We start from the raw sequence: 16,918 nt of genomic DNA, 5'->3' as shown, positions 1-16,918 counted from the left end.
ATATAATACTCCCCACATTCCCAATGTCCTAAACGAGTTGAATATTATTCAATTGAAATAGTTTGAATCGACTGAAGAACGTAAAACGTCGATTTGAGAATTGTATAAATTAAATTGTGTTAACGTCGAATAACGCGCAAATGCTTTTCAGCAATTCACACGATTGGGTCACATCAAAGGTCAAGCATTATTATTCTCCTTACGTTAATTATCATCCAACCGCATTGCTCTTAGAAATGATTGACCGAGATTAAAATTACCGTGAAGAATCCAAAGGGTGAGAGGTACGTGTGTCGTTGCGTAAGTCTGGAAGAAGAAAAAAAAAAAAAGAAAAAAAAGAAAAAGAAGAGGAATTCCACATTCAGCTCCACTTGCTTATTCCTGAGATAAACATCAACTAGAAATGCAGAAAGTCAATTCTGCCCTGAAACTCAACCATTTAAAAGACATTTCTGGAGATACACACGCACACACAAAATAAACTATATCTGTTAACGCATAAATACCTGAATTGGTATCATCGGGGTTTATCCTCCTTGTAAATAAAATCCCAAAATGCGTCCAGAGCCCCGCCGCCGCCCCCTCCCCGCTATCCCGACCACATCGAGGCGAGTGGCACAGTCTGACTCCAATTTAGTGAGCATGCAGCATGGGTGAGGCGAGCGGGAAGGAGGGAGGGAGGGAGGGAGGGAGGGAGGGAGGGAGGTCCAGAGAAAGGAGTTGGGTTACGAGGAGGAGGAGGACAGATTGGAGAACATAAACACGGTGTCGGGGGGAGAGGGGAGCAGATATTCCCCCAGATATAAAAAAAACCCTTGCATGAAAAATGTCTCAGAGGGTGCGAATATGGAGGTGAAGAAGTAAAGCAGGGCAGGTGAGTACGAAGAGGAGGAGGATTAAAACAGATTAAAAAGGACGCATGCAGGAGGTTGAAGTGCGTGTGCGTGTGCGTGTGCTGCAGGACGACACCACCATACATTTCCACGTCAAAAGGTCACACGATTACATATCTGCCAGGCCCATGCATGTGCGCTGACTCGGCCAGTCTGCTTCCAAAAATAAAAAATGGAGGACACAGACACACGCATACATACACAAAACACACGCTAACTCGGACAACACTGCACTCTGTCGGCCGAAGTGCGATCACGAGACAGAGAAGTTTGGCGAGCGTTCCCGTGAATGTAATGAGATTAAAAAATGATTAGAAACAGTTGATGATTATTATTATTCGGAAAAAAAAAAATGCCCCATTGAAATGTTGCTAATCCGTTCAAGCCCCGCCCCCCCCCCTCAATTTTTAACACATTTAGTTTAATAGGAATTGTCACCACGTATGTTTTTTTTGTTTTTGTTTTTTTTTTTAAATACGAGGGTGTCACCCAGCTTGTTTGTGAAATTCAGGTTTGTAAGCCACCGTAATGACTAAGAGATGGCTGTAGAGGGCAGCGTTGCATCACTGGATTTGAGATCAGCACAGCTTTTCCAGTGGAAGACAAAGATTAGATTTAAGTGTTTTAGTTATTTTTTTAAGAGGTGTCAGGGAAAAAAAAAAATAATTTGTCAATGTCCCGGTTCTGCTTGACTTATTTCTTTTCACCAAAACGCTGGTATCCTCTGCTTTTTGGTCAGTAACTGGTGTTTTTGGTGAAACCATCCCATGTTGTAGTGCTGATTAGTGAAGAATAGAAAAATAATACACAATATTCTGTGGCTCTATTTTACACGACACTCGCGCGGCAGTATCTGAAGCTCGCTTGTGTCTGTATATTTTGGTTCGCCACACAAAAGCAACAAATCGACTGCTCCTAACTTGAAAAACCGCTGTTTGACGCAGGCGCCATCATTAGCATCGCAGCGGGTGCGACGTGCCATCGTATGTCTCCTCGTTGCGAACAGAATCGTCCTCGTCTTCCTTCTCATCGTGAACGCTTGTCAGCTGAGCTGCGGGAGGACTCGGGAAAGGAGGAAATGCCGACACTGAAAAAGGAGATCGCGTCTGCCTCCGTTCTCTAAACAGGACGTTCACACCCACAGCCATCATCGCACCAGTCATGTTAAACCTTTTGAAATCGCACCCAAAAAAAGAAAACCAACAACAACAACAACAGTAAAATTTAAAGTAAAAACTCATTTCAACCATTCATCGAGTGTAGTTGCACCTCAGGTCTGAAGTGTGTGTTAAAGTAGCACTTTATAATGACCCGAACATCTATGCTAATTTCTGTTCGTCAGTCTAGGGTGTTTTAGCATTAAACTAGCAGACGCTCAGGAATCTCCAGCTGCATTTTGCCATTGAAATATACAATGTTCGATTTTGTTTCAGGTGTTAGTTTACAGTCAACTTTAACTGCTTGAAGCAAACACCCTTGGCCTCTCTGAGAACCGCGCGAATGCCACACCAACTGGGCTTCCCCAGTCCACCCGAAACCTCCGCAAACCCGATACGCGCCGATAACGGAGGAGAGGCGGCGATGACGTCCGAGCGTGACGGCGCTTCCGCTCAACTCAATCCACCCCACCTTTCAAAGAACGCAACATTGCCGGTGAACGCTTCAGTCGGTAAATACCAAGAATTAGTCGGCCCCATCTGGGCCATGCATTGCAGTATTTCCCAAGGTTTACTGAACAGAGGCCTTCATTTTACATGACAAATAAAATCACGGCACATTCCAAAGCAAAAATATTTCATCTTGTCACTATACATAGCTAGCATCGACAGTTGAGCAAAGGTGCATTATTTCTGGGAAAACACAAAAAAATAATAATTCCAGTACGTGTACAGTATGCTTTTTTTTTTTTGCTGGTCCAGTTAGATTTCATTTTCTGTGTTGCCATGTCAATCTAATCTGCCCAGGGATTTCACAATCAGTACTGCTGTTTTTGTTTTGTTGTGTGTGTTTGTTTGTTTGTTTGTTTGTTTTTAAACCAATCCCATTTCCCCTCACAGGGCCAGCGAACTGGCCCGCGAGGATGTCCGCATTTTTCCTTGTTTCAGCCAAAACAAATGCACACATGAATACGTCTAATAATCCGCATGTCTGGCGAGTAGGACGTATTAATTTTGTTCTTTTTCTATTACTGCGACACGGCAGTGGAGTTAGATTAAGTCAATTACAGTAAGTTGAGTGTGATGTGATTGTGTTGCTAAAGTTGCTCACCTGGTGATGGAAGCGCATGTCGTCCGACGCTGCCGCTCATCGACGGGAGACTGGATCTGCTTCTTTTTCTTCTTCTTCTCATTTGTCCCTCACATGACTCGAGCCCCTCCCATGTCCGTCCAACATCCACAGGGTCACTCTCATCCGCGGCAGGATCCGGCACACATCACTTCGTGCGGCCCCTTTCCTGAATAGAAATCAAGCAGCGCACATGCCAGAGCCCGTGCCACCCAGCCCGCGCTTGTCAGCTTTTCCTGTGTGTGCGCTGTAGATAGCACGGCGTGCTCTCTGCTGTCAGAAACAGGAAGTGTGGAGCTTGCTTGTTTGGCCCCGATGAGCCATCGAGTGTGCGTGCGCACAAGGACGACACCGGACACAATTAACTGAAGCTATGGGCAAGCCAATTGAGCATTTATTCAATATCCTACTAGTGTGATAGATCGTCCGTGTGCTGTACTAGTACGCTCTTTGAGAAACAACCGTCTTACTGGTGATGCTTTTCCACGACATTTCTGGGCATTGTTAGAATTGACTACGGGGCACTTGTAGAACAACCACGCTACAATTACCATCAAGCGCTTCACTAGCGGTACTAGTAGCGCACAGATGTCCGCTAGAACCCAGTGTTGCCTCGCTAGTAACGTGCTGCTGTCCGACCAATATGCCTAGGCTGTCTTATTAGTGTGTAGAAATGTCACACGCAGTGTGAAAAATAACATTGCTAGTTGTTCTACGAGTGCACTTAATTGTCTTACTAGTGAGGACAAAAAGCATGCGAGTATCTGGACCTGAAACTAAATATCCTCACTAGTACAACTTTGGCATACTAGTAGGATTAACTACGATAGCGGGGCAAAACTATGCACAAGGTGACAAGTGTATGCTACTCATAACAATCGTGACATAAAACGCGACTCATTAACATCCAGCACATCACTAGCACTTGTGGCATGTGGGTGTCAAACTAGTGCAGAATTTTGCCTCAACAGTAACATGTAGTGTGCTTAGTTGTCAAAAAGCATGCTCGTCTATGGACAATTCAGCGCACTATGAGAAGATCCAATAAATGCTCAGACGACTTCCACACAAAGCAGTAAATCAAATTGGGCCTTACGGTATTTACCGAGACAGCAAATAGAGGGCGCTTCATTCCGTGTTCACCCAAACCCACGTTTGCGCAGTTGGTAAATGGTGTAAAAACGTTGGGTTTTGCACTTAAAAGTAGTTTGGATTGTTTTCACGTCAGAGAATTTGGGTGCACAATGAAGTTTCAAGTGATGGAATTGGAAGAGGCACTGAATTACTGAAAAGGATCGCTCCCATAATTTTAAGGAAGCCAGCAACCGCATAAAAGCCGTGTTTTGTTTGATTTAACTCGCCTCGGGTACTATGAGCCCAACCCGCGTAACGTTCCGTTTCAAACTTCGGAAGAGGCCATACGGCGCCAATTGTCACAATGCACGACTCGTCCGCCCTTAGACCAATCGGGAGGTCCAAAATTGGAGTTTTGACTTTCGTCCTTTCTGGAATGATGGCCAAACAAACAAAGACTAACATTACGCAAGAAAAATAATTTATTTATGATAGAATCACTTCATGGGCACTGGCGTGTTGGAATGTGGCGCTTATCCGGGCAGCTACACACCAAACCACTGGATGGGCCATGAGGGCATTTAATACATACATGGAATATTCCTTTAAATATGTCTTTTTTTCTCATAAGGAATAATAAAAAATAGAACTCCAATAAATGTTCTGTCTCTTTTGTTGCTCGAAGCTCTACCCCCAACTGGTTATTGGGTGCTATTTTGCCGCATCTAGCGGTTGGACGGAGGACAGGAGGATCTTACAACAAGGCGTCATCAGCTTGAGTTGTGTGCAGCATGCTCGCGTCAAACGACCTAGAACTCAAAAGTACACAAATCGACGGACGGCACAACCTCGCTCTAAGATTATCTGAAGCATGACACGCGCAGAGTGAAGAGAGGCCATCTTTACATGGCGCAAAGTATGTGTCCGCTTACTGTATAGTCAAGGGAATGAATCGATGGGAATCTTTCCTGATAATGTCAGAAAGCTTTGTCAACATTGCTGCTCCCACTTCTGCTTGCAGGTCCACAAACGAAACAACGTTTAAAGAGTGCTGCGATAAGGCAGCCAATCCTTGATATACAAGGCAAACAAATACAGTTGTACAAGATTTTTTTAGCCACTAAATATTGAAAAAGAAAGCATCATTTGAGGAGTGGTCATAAGCAGAGATTTACGTCACGATGATGGCTTACTTAAGAGAAGAGTGTCTGGCGCCGCATCCTCCTGCCACCAGAGGGAGCTCTGACACAGTGGCGCACACAGAGGATGCCAAGAGGAAGTCAGTCCATCCTTTGATACAACCTTCACGGACCCCCATTTGTGCCGTTGCGGACAAATTGCACGCGCTGGGGCAGCCAATCGGGGGTCAAGAAGCGAACGACACGAGAGGTGGGCCCGGTTCTCCAAAAGGACCTTGGCTTTTCCCTTTTGGGGGAAACACACGTTGGTCCACACACACACTTTCAAGCTTTCTTACCAAAATCCCTCACACACACACACACACACACACACACACACACACACACTAACTTACACACACTCAGGGCTCTATTTTCCTGACCGGTGTAAATCCCGCGCGGCGGGCGGCGCAACTCTGCACCAGAGATGGAATCGAATGGCGGATCTGAGTGTGGGCGGGCTGCGCTGCTGTGGGAACGTTTACAGGCTGACATCCCTCGCCGCCTCCGAGCGTTGGAAGACTATTCGTAATCGCGGCGATCCGTGCGTGAGTGGAGCAGTGTCACTGCTCTGACCGCCGTGTGGGAACAGACAATGTGAGCGGATATCCTTATTAAATACAGAATGAGCTGGTGATAACCGCTGGCTACTTAAATATGTAGTATCTGTCTGCCTGCGCCCTGAGCAGTTCACCAAAATCGCATTAGACCCGCAGTTTACCTTGCATCAGGACTTCAGAATCCATCGGCATCTGCGCCCCGCCGCAGTTGCGCCGTCTACGAAAATAGAGCACTCACACTCTCTCGCGCTAAAACTCTCTCTCAGTCGCTCGGGCTCGCACGCACGCAAGCACACACTGAAAGGTCCCCTCTGGTTTGTTTGGTGTGTTTATCCTTTGTTCCCGTCACTGGAGACCAAAACGACAAGCAGAAAAAGAAACCCCCGCCCCAAGCCTGCTTCATGCTCTCCATGCAGAAACTCCGCAGGCATGATGATGATTTGTGCGCACGCATACTCATGCCGACACACGCTCACACGCACGCAGGCTTGTGCAGACATTTCTGTTCTTTGTGTGTGTCCATCACATGGGCAGTGTCTCGTTTGTTGTCTGGAGATGTTCTTTGTACACAACACACTGTACATAATAGCGTATGTCCTACTGGCACAGAAGACACTGAACAAAGTGTGCGTAGGGTAGGAAGGGGAAAGAAAGGTCAGCTCCCTCTTGACATTGAAGAAAAGTGCTTTAGTTGATTTGTGGGCGTGTCCAAGTCGAATCTTACTTGGTATCAGGGAGAAAAGATAATCAACGCGTACCCCTTCTATTGGTGGTGTTTGTACATCCCTTTTCAGAACACTTGTCCATCCGGCATGCCGACCGAGGAAGTCGCCGGATTCCCTCTCTCCTGTTCCGCGCTCTTCCGGAGCTTCGACGGAGAACGACACGGCTCCAACCAAGCCGGGGACCATTTCGCCCAAAAGTGCGCTATGACGCGATTGGACGGTGCAAATGGTCAGCCAGTGGTTGGAGCCAAGCTGTTGGCTGCAAGCTCATCCGCACTGGAACGACCTCACTGATCGTTGACTTTGCCTTGGCCAGATTGGACCTCTCCCCCCTCGCCGGAGAGCTCGGGGACACGTCGCGCCAAGGGGTTTGTGCTTTTGAGAAGTTCGGCAGCGGACACCCTGGTCCCCGCGCTGGAAGACTTGCTGCCCTTCTTCTGCAGCAGGGCCATGAAGTTCTCGTTGCGGGAGCTGGACCTCTGGCCGCCGCCCGCGGTGGGGTTCATCTGCTTGACCGGAGACGTCAGACTCTGGCGGCTTCCGAAGGAATCGGAAGGCTCCTTGCGACCCAGAACCTTTCGCTTGGACCTGACCAAGAACAACATTTACCGTACATTGTAAAGAGTTCTAAAGTCTTAAAAAATTGATTTAACAACTAAAGACAAGGGTCCAGGCTGCACTAACTCTTGCCCAATTATCTAATCTTCCACACACTAAGAGTTTCTATTCTGCTTTCTCCATCTCATCTCAACCTTCCTTACTTTATTCCACGCTATTTTCAGCATCACAGCCAAAAATGACCAGCTACTGTTGCTAAGAGACGAGCGTCGTGTGCGTGTGTGTGTGGTTGAATCGATATCTCTGTAAGGAAAGAAACGTGTGGACTGCGGAGAAAAGTAACAAGTGGCGGTCGCTGCTGTAGCCGTTGCCAGGTAACCTCATTCTCTGCCTGCCTTGTCGCAAGTTTGTATTGTATTGAGCCACAGTGCACGGGACCGAACGGGCTGGTCAAACCCACCTGTGTATGATGGTGAACAGGTCTTCGGTGGTGTGTGTTGCAGGCGTGCTGGCCAGGAAGCCTTCATCCGTTTCCTCCACAATGTGAAGCACCGTTTTGTCACTGGCCACGCCATCATCTGAACAGAACATCGTGCCATCCAAATGACCTACGTTTCATGTTTTTGTCACCCAAAACTCAGAAGGGAATGAGTAACCTGCTTGTTTGATCTCGGAGGACTTCATCTCTACATTCTATAAACATACCTGGCTCAATCCCCGTGGCGGCCCTTTTCTCTTCCGGCTCCGCTAGGGAGGAATCCAGCAGGGAAGAGTGAAGTGAAGACTCCGTCAAAGCGTCTGCTCCCAAGTGATTCTCATCTCGTGTTGACATTTCAGGACTTATGGGAATGTTTTCTGGGGGGAAAGGATCTCCGGGAGACGGAAGGCCCACCGGGCTGTCGGTCGGTGTGGCCTGGCGGTCTGTCCCGCTGTTAGTTGAGGAGTGGGCGGAGGAAGGAAGAAGAAGGACGTTTGGTTTCTTGGGCACTGGGGGTGGAACCTGGAGAGAAATTTTTTTGAGGACATATTTCAAAACAACCAACGAGAAAGATGCTTTTCCCACCTTGGGTTTCTTTTTGTCAGAGAGCTCTGCCAGACAGGAGATTGTCATTCTTGAAGGAAGGGTCTTGCTCTTGTCCTGGAATTCCAGGGCCTCCAGATTGCTGCAAGGAGAAGGGAGCGAGCCGCCGTCCTCTGGCCCGAGTTGAAGGCCCGCATCAAATTGCGGCTCTAACATGGGATCCTCCAGGAGAGGCTGGGGGTCCGGAAGGGGCGGGAGGTCAAAGAGGCACTGGTTATAGGTGGCTTGTGGGGTGGACATGGAATTATAATCTTGGATCACGGATGGATTTGAAAGACTTTGTGACTGAGCTTTTTTGGGTTTGGGTTTCTTCATGACTTTGTAAATGTTGCCCAGGGGAACACGGCGGTCCACGGGCGACGCTGGGGGCGAGTCCAGGGTGAGGGTGGGCGTGGAGGACTGGGACTTCAGACGCAGGTTAAGGGGCCGTTTTGGAAGAGGGGGTTTGACAGAAACGGGCGGCTTGGGTTTAGGTAGGGTGGGAGGCGGGCTGGCGTCATCTTCAAAGTCTCTGCACTGCTGTTCTTCCTCGATGGTGTCCGACGCACCGTCCGGGCAGTCCTCCAGATCGCCTCGCGAGACCGAACGAAGCCGAATTGTTTTCAGCTCGTTCTGGGTGACCATCGGGAGGACCTGCGAAGAGTTGGGGCTAGTTTTTCCAGGTTTTGCGGACGTGGACGTGTCTGAATGCCGCCTGCTGGCCTTTTGCTTTGGCTTGATTGACGACAGCTCCAGATGGGCATTCCCTGGCATCTCAAAGGACAATCTGGACCTAGCAGCAGGATCCTTCGGCGACGGTAGCGAAGATTTTCTTTCGGGAATCTTTGGCCGCAACTTACATCCCGTTGTCCCGGATGACCCCACTCCCCCCGCACCTGCTGCCTGACTGAGCGGCACGGTAGGGGTGGGAGTTTCCGACTGACTGGAATAGCCACTTGACGGAGACATGAGTCCAGGGGGTTTGAAGGGCGAAGCGGGCTTGACATCCGTTTCCGTAAGGAGGTGCGAGGGTGACGTGGCTCTGGAGGTGGCGGGCGAGTTGAGCAGTGACTCTGAACTGCCTTTGACTTTCATACATTCAATCACAGTCGTACCCGTTGCAGTGCTGGAGCCCGATAAAGACCTGGAATAATGAGTAAAGGAAAGGTATGAGGGAAATTAAACTATCCAGAGCAACCAAGTCCAAAACAATCCTACCTGTAGGGGTCATTGCTCTTCCACTCTCCCAGCTGCCAGTGAGAGGGGAAAGTTGGTTCTGCCTCCCTTTCTGGCGCACGGACCTCCAGGTCGGGAGGTCCTCCCTGGCCGAGCTCCCCTGATCTGGAGGTGGGCAAAAGGAAATCGGGCTGAAAGTCGGGGAAGTGGTCCCTGGGGATGTGCAGGCTCTTTGGCCGTCCATCCCGATGCAGACCCCCCTCATGGTGGATCCTTCCCTTAGCCTGGTCGAGGTTCTTCATGAGAGAGACGCTCCTCACTGGAGGCGGTGGCTTGCGCTTGGACTTCTTGAGCGAGATGGACCGCGAGCGCAGGCACAAGCGTCCTTCAGCAGTGTAGTCCGACGCGGAAACAGAGATAGTGTCGGTGGTACTGGCGCTGTCTTCTGAGCTCCCTCTGGGATAAAGGAGAGCGTAATTCTCACCGAGACCCAAAAAGTTATGATGCTGCCACTGGTGCTCTGAAGATGTCACATTCCCATTCCCTGTGGATGAAAGAGTCCCATCTGGTTGCTCTGTGCCAATCTCAGTAAAGCAAAAGGAACCAGAGTCTGTGGGCGTGGAGAGAGAACGTTCCCGGAACTTGAACGCATTCGCCGCAGCTAAGGAGCGCGCGGACATCCCCCTGCCCCTCCCCGTCTCAACGCCACCAGCCCCACCTCTCCCGCCGTCCGCCGTGGACCCCTCAGTCTCGCTCCTCCTCTCCATCCCTGGCACGTTGTACCTCTGTCTCCCAGAAGTGGTAGAGAAGGAAATAGACTGCGAGTTGCTCACTAACATCAGGCCTTCCTGAGCCCCACCTCCCGTGTGACCAATGACACTGTGTTGTTTGGGCGGAACCGCCGGGCCTTTCTTGGCAATATAATTGTAAGGCTCGTTCCAAGCCTCGGGAGAGAAGGTGGAGCCTTTCGGTCCGTTCCAGGTGCTGGAGGGAGTGTTGGAGCAAAGCAGGCCAGAGTGGTCCATGGTTCCAGGTTGGCCCACGATGATATCTGTGAAGCGGGAGCGATCGTGAAACGATTCATTAAAACAATCCACAAAAGTTGCTCTCTCTATTACGCGCACACCTGAAGGCGAGGCGGTGTCGAGGTTGGAGTATATCTTCCTCAGGGCGATGTTCTGGTGAGGGGTGTCCGTGACAGGCTCCAGGGAGCGGGGCTGGTGGAAGTGCCCCACTGGAGAGGGGGATGGGGAGACAGAGTGCTGCAGGAGGTCCACACCATGGAATTTACCTCCTCCTTCACCTGCAGACAAGACACACTGATTGTCATCGAGGGAAGATTGATATTCTTTATTAAGAACAGGACAAACATTTATCTGTTTTATTTCAAGAGAACCCTAAAGCTGGAACGGAACGCAGTGGACTGCAGACCTCCTCCAAAGCGTACTGTATTCTTACACTACATTTAACAGTTCCTTCTCAACAAGCTGTAAAACAAAAATGCCAAAATCATAGAGGTCGAACACGACCGCTTGCACCATTTAAATGGACATTTTCTGTCTTTAAGCTGTGAAGAGTGCGTAGAAAATGAATTGTCCTTGCATTTGCCTCTCCCTGAATCACACATGCCGACAGCCGTCAGCCCGAATGGAGGAAGAAGCGCCGAGAGCGGACGAGCGACAAAATATTCTTTTATTACCTTCCATTCACTGTTCTTTTCATCTCAGTTGGCCTTCTTGCCAACATTCAATCCTTCCACGTGCCGCTCGCTCACTTCCTCTTATTCTTCTGTCGCTCTGTTTTCGCTCCTTTTTTTTTTTTTTTTTTTGCCAAGAGGAAGAGTGGCGAGTTACCATGGCAACAGCAAGCTGGCTGCCAGTTACCTGTTTGCTCATGTACAGAAGTGGAAAGAAGGAGATCGTGTTCGACGGGGGAGAGAGACTAAATGCAATGCACCAGCGTCAACAGACCGACCCTCAAGTCAAAGAACAAGTCCAGTGGTACCTTGACTGACAAATGCTCCAACTTACAAGTGTTCAGTTGATTTTATTTTACTGTGTGTTGGTTGCCAAACTTTGACTTAAGCCAGTGGGCTGGCGCACCAGTGTCCGCTACTTTCTACATAACATGCTCGCAGCTGGTCTTACTTGCTGCCGTGCGTCTGCCAAGGTGCCAGCGAGGTTTCTCTGCGACGGGCGGTCCGGCGCTCCAGCCCGATGGGGGGCAATCGGACTCGCGGGGGGACGGAGAAGGCGAGGGAGACGGGCTGGCCAGGCACCTCAGTCCGAAGACCGAGCTGGCGGTCTCATCTTCGTAGAGCTGCTTGGACGCCGGCTAGAGGAATGGATCAGATGGATTAGAGAAAGTCTTTCTTTCTTTAGGTTTTTCTTGTAAGAGGATACCAAATGATCGTCAAACGTCCTCTTTTTGATGCAGTGTCATTGCCAGTTACTGGGCAAACAGTATAACAGTCATTAAAACAGCCTAATTGGCTCTTCAAATACTTGTTCTGGGGAGAGAAAAAAAAAAAGCCACGGGGGACAATCCCACAAACTTCCTTGGCTTCTGCAATTCTGGCGAGACTTACTATAAAGTTGAGTCTTTTCACCCAAAGGAGGGCCCTGCAGACTTACCTTCGGTCAAAAGGAATTTTGATCCAAGTCATCTCTTGGGACTCTTCAAGTCAAATTGAGATCAGCCCTATCAGGTGTGAACTTCAGAGCAATTTAAGAGGCGCAAGGAAAATCAGCGTGCCAGTGGAATTACCCCGGCGTCCAGGTTTCAGGACTCAGGAGTCCGGTAGCTGTTATTATGGTCCCTAAATAATGTCCTGGTTAAGGAGATTTCACACGTGCTGGAAAGATACGAGTCACTCGGGTCATGTGCTATAAATTCCTAATGGAGATGTCACATTTCCATCAGAGAGACGCTCAAACATTTAGATAAAAGCCTTTTGAGAGTGTGAATGTGATGTGGCTCGGTGTGCGCTGCTTTCGTTTCATTGGATTTCGTACTGCGTTTATCAGGGGACCGTTCCATTAGAGTCAGTCAGCGTGAAAGGAGCAGCCGAGGACACCCCGGGCCAGGCCTCTGTTGCGTTTTGTTGTTGTTGTTGCGGTGTTTCTATTCAAACAGGGTGACGCAATCCAATCAGCCGCCTTTACCAGAAAGATGAAGTCGGGCCGCTTGTTGCCGGGGGAGCCGAGCGAGGCGTCGTCGGAGCTCTGCGAGGGCGGATGGCGGAACGTCTGACCTGGCGGCTTGCCGTCGCACAGCTGCTCCTCAAAGTCTGCACACAGCGACAGCAAAGCAACGCAGCATGTGTTAGCATCAGATTCCTGCACACAAGAACCCAAACAAACAAACAAACAAACACACACACACACACACACACACACACAACTAGCATCAGTTAAGCCTCACTTTAACGCCTTTAGTGTGTTTTCAAGCCAGCCGCTTCTCATCTGTCACTCTTCTTCTTTTCCACTTTCCGTGTTACTCTTTCCTCTCCATAGCAGAGTCTCGCTGCACTCCCCTCTGCTCCTGCAGCTTAGAGTTAGATGACTCCCCCCAGGCCTTTGTAAACAGATTCCAAACCCCCCCCAGCCCACCCCTTTGCTCCCCCTCCCACGAACACACTCCCCCTCACGATCCACCAGCCAATCCTTTCCCCCCAAAACATACTCCTGACCCAGTCTCCACTCATCCCTAAAGCCCCTCAGCGCACACACAGTGAGGTATAGAGAACTGGGTTAAACTTGCTCCGTATGGATTCCATACGAGTGGCGGTGTGGTTGCTAAGTGACAAGAGGGGGAGTGGGTGGAGGGGTGGGGTCGCTTTGGGGGGCACTTGAGACCGCTGAGTTGCCGTAAAGTTTTTTCATTAGTGACTGGAGGTGCTGAGGTTCATCTCAATGTGGCTTCAGTCTTCCAGGAAGCGGCAATGCATTAGGAAGTGGACGCATGCACACAGGCCATTTTGCGCTGTCGACAGTGTGAAATCCACCTCGTTCTGTTCGGGGGAACTTAACGCTCAAGGGAGCAATGACAGTGAGACCTGTAGGGCGTGATCGGAAGGAACTGGAAACAGGAATCCAACCGTTTACTGCCACCGCCATATATAGTCGTCAAGTATGTTGTTGTTTTTTTCTCCCCAATGGGTAGGCGTAAAAGAGGGTCTCGTTCAGTCTGTCGATGAAATTTATGTTTTAAAAACCTGTAATGACTAACAGATCCTTGTAGATGGCGGCATTGCATCGCTTTGGATTAGCACAGTTTTTGAGCAGAAGATAAAGATTAGGCAGTGAATCTCGGCTTGTCACGTCAATTATGACAGAGAGAAATGCCGACACGTTGGAAGTCGGAAAGGTTTAGGCATCTGGCACTCAAACAGAATGTATATGTATGGTATTAACAGAGTTTGTGTGGCGGCATGTCGTCCAAAGTGTCCAAAAGAAGACGTAGTTCATGGACTAAACGGCTCACGGCGTGATTTATAGTTGCCTATCTGTATATAAATTATATTGCCATCAAAAAGACCTCTTTCCATTTTATTTTTGTTGTTTTATCGTTTGAGGTGTCACTATTCTGTTTCTCTTCACAAAAAGCTGGTCAGAAGTCAGAAACTGGTGTTTTTGGTGAAACCAACCCATGTTCTCCTGCTGATTACTAAAGATGAAAGTGGTGAAAGAAGAGAGTCTTGTCTTTCTTTAGGTAGATTCCGCTTTGAGTCTCAGAAAAGGTGAATGGTCTTCGTCTCATTTTTCCATATCACAAAAACCTGGCATTTGAACAAGGGGTGTGTCGACTTAACTGACTCCCACTGGCTGATTGCCATCACGAGGGGGCATGCCGTAAAGGTACGATGCTAAAGAAAAAAATAAAAAAATTGTATTTAGTTATTTATTTTTTGTAAAAAAAAGACACTCAGACGTCAAATACGTGCACATTATTAGCATCTCCACTTCAGTCGGTCAACAGTCAGCATGTGGAAGTGTGTGCGTGTATTTGTGTGCGTCTGCAGCGCACCCATTCAGTGACCCAAACATCCTCGATAATAATAAGCACCCGGGTGCTGTGGGTCACCCTTTGAGAGCCGCAGAGGGGAAATGGACACGAACAATGTCCGTCATTCATCTTTGTCTGCGTACACTTTGTGTGCACGCTTGGCTTAACTTGTTTATTGAGAGCATGTGGACGACGCATACAGTATTTGTTTTGCATTGAACAAGCATGCAAGCAAGTCCCTCACAGTCATTAGAATGACCAAAAAAAAATAAAACATAAAAAAAAGACACAGAGACCCTATGTACAACGCGCGTCGCTAAAAACCACAAAGCTTGTTCAGATTGCCATGATGCCAATTGTATAAATGCAGCTGGCACCGAGCGTTGGCATCGGTCGGGGGTGGCCGGGGTGACGGAATCACGGCCCAAAACGCCGGAGGACGACAGCCAGCTTCATAAATATGGACGAGCGAGAGCAGGATGAATATTTCGCAGTGGGAGACGTTTCAGTGTTGCATAACCACCACGGCCCCGCACCCACCAACAAACTTGAATGACTTCCTGAATGCATGTTGACATATTAGTGACCGTAGAGCTAGCAGATTATATTCATCATGCAAAATAAATTACTTGTATAAGTGATCATTTACCCGGAATATTAACAGCCACAACTACAATGAACTGAAGTGATAGAGACCAAGCCCTGCCACGAATCGCAATAATCTGGCCCGCCAAAACGTTTTCAAATTGCCTATACATGCCAAAAGATGGCACTAAATGCACTACCTTTGTCTAAATCAGGCATGCCCAAAGTCCGGCCCGCGGGCCAAATCCGGCCCGTGTCCAAATTTCCTCGGGCCCGAAGCATCATGTCATAGAATCAATAATGGGTGGCCCGCCAGCACAGTTTACCACAACAAGCATTACACACATACAAAAAAAGCCATTTTATATTTCACGGCACCCTCTGGTAGACCTGTGGCTGCACTTTCGTCGTGTGACCCCTGTGTGAACTTTTACCCCTGTGGTATGTTTTTAGCCCATTTCTAAAATGGCAACTGAAACTAAAAAGAGGAAAGTTGACACCGCTGTGTCCAGGAGAAGTGGATTTTTTCACTGACATACGAAACAACTGTGTCTGCCTAATTTGCCAAGAGACTGTGGCTGCTTTCAAATAATTTAATATTAAGAGGCATTACCAGACGAAACATGCTAACTACGACAAGCTAACGGTGAACAAACGCGCCGAAAAACTGAAGCCACTGGAAGCTGTTTTGATGGCACAGCAGCACTTTTTCACAAGAGCCCCTGACTCAAATGAAAATTCTACAAAGACGAGCAACGAGTCTCAGTGAATTGATTTTTTGTGATGATCAAACCACAGTTTTGTCAAATCAGATGACAGAATAGTATAGCTATACTATTCTTTGTCAAACTGAACTGGGATGTGATTTGTGAAAACAAAATGAATAAATACATGTTTCTAAAAAAATACTATTATTATTATTAATAACTTTCATAAAATAGTTCATTTGTATTTCATTTATTCTTATTTTAAGCTTTAACTATCCTGGTCATGCAACTGAAAACAGATTCTCATTTGCAATATCGACCGAGCTGCAGACAGCAATGTAGTTGATGTAGTTACATATTTACATGTTAATTTACAATGGTAATGGTTCGAGGAATGTCAGGCCGAATGGTCGGCCCCCATACATTTTCATCTGACCAAGTCTGGCCCCTCTTTGCAAAAAGTTTGGACACCCCTGGTCTAAATGAAGCTCCTCAATTCACTTCAACATCGTCCTCAACACAAGATGGCACCAAATAACTATTTTTGTCAAAATGAAGCGCCTCAATTTACTTCAACATAGTTCCTTCACGCCAAGATGCTACAGGATGGTGACAAAAGCACCATATTTCACAAGGAAGCTCCTCAAGTATCTTCAACATAGTTCCTTCACATCAAGATGCCACAAGATGGGAGCCAAAATACTTTTACTGCTTTGCTGAGCACAAAACTAACAGAAACATAACGGATAAGTTCCCCCAAAAATGTTTCAATGCTGAACCACAAATATGCAGCGGTAACTGTAGACTGCTAATCCTGCGGTTGTAATTATATACAGCGCAAGTCTGAGCTTTATAGTAATTTATTTTTTTCACTGATATAAATTTTGATTAAAATGTAGTTAAAACAATTTTGAGAAAATAAACATTGAGGCAGTCTCGCAGGATTTTCATATCATTTGCTCAATAACGGTAAAGACATGGCCCACTGCATTTCCTTTTGAAAATCAGTTCAGTTTTACTGATGAGTATTTGAAATATTGGCATTCGTTATCCATCAAAAGGTCATAATTGTTTCTAAGAAGAAAAAAAACATTCTAAATTATTAGTTT

The 16,918-nt window shown here is 47.7% G+C and overlaps 1 protein-coding gene across 7 annotated transcripts in view; it reads right to left on the bottom strand.

The window, feature by feature from the left end:
- Positions 1-3,201: 3,201 nt before the first annotated feature.
- Positions 3,202-16,918, bottom strand: part of nhsl2 (NHS-like 2) — a 29,676-nt gene continuing 15,959 nt past the window's right edge. For 6 of the 7 annotated variants that reach the window (XM_061669354.1, XM_061669356.1, XM_061669358.1 and 3 more), the window contains 8 exons: positions 12,675-12,799; positions 11,658-11,844; positions 10,637-10,813; positions 9,553-10,561; positions 8,338-9,478; positions 7,980-8,274; positions 7,735-7,852; positions 4,718-7,304 (listed from right to left, as the gene is read on the bottom strand). In XM_061669354.1, coding sequence (XP_061525338.1) covers positions 7,004-7,304; positions 7,735-7,852; positions 7,980-8,274; positions 8,338-9,478; positions 9,553-10,561; positions 10,637-10,813; positions 11,658-11,844; positions 12,675-12,799 — 3,353 coding nt within the window. In that variant the 3' untranslated portion in view covers positions 4,718-7,003. Of the gene's footprint in view, positions 3,349-4,717; positions 7,305-7,734; positions 7,853-7,979; positions 8,275-8,337; positions 9,479-9,552; positions 10,562-10,636; positions 10,814-11,657; positions 11,845-12,674; positions 12,800-16,918 lie in introns of those variants that run through there. The other variant, XR_009767704.1, reaches the window with a different exon arrangement.

This window comes from Phycodurus eques, chromosome 23, assembly GCF_024500275.1.
Source record: "Phycodurus eques isolate BA_2022a chromosome 23, UOR_Pequ_1.1, whole genome shotgun sequence".
In the NCBI taxonomy this organism is placed as follows: domain Eukaryota; kingdom Metazoa; phylum Chordata; class Actinopteri; order Syngnathiformes; family Syngnathidae; genus Phycodurus; species Phycodurus eques.
This window is presented reverse-complemented; position numbering and strand designations above follow the sequence as displayed.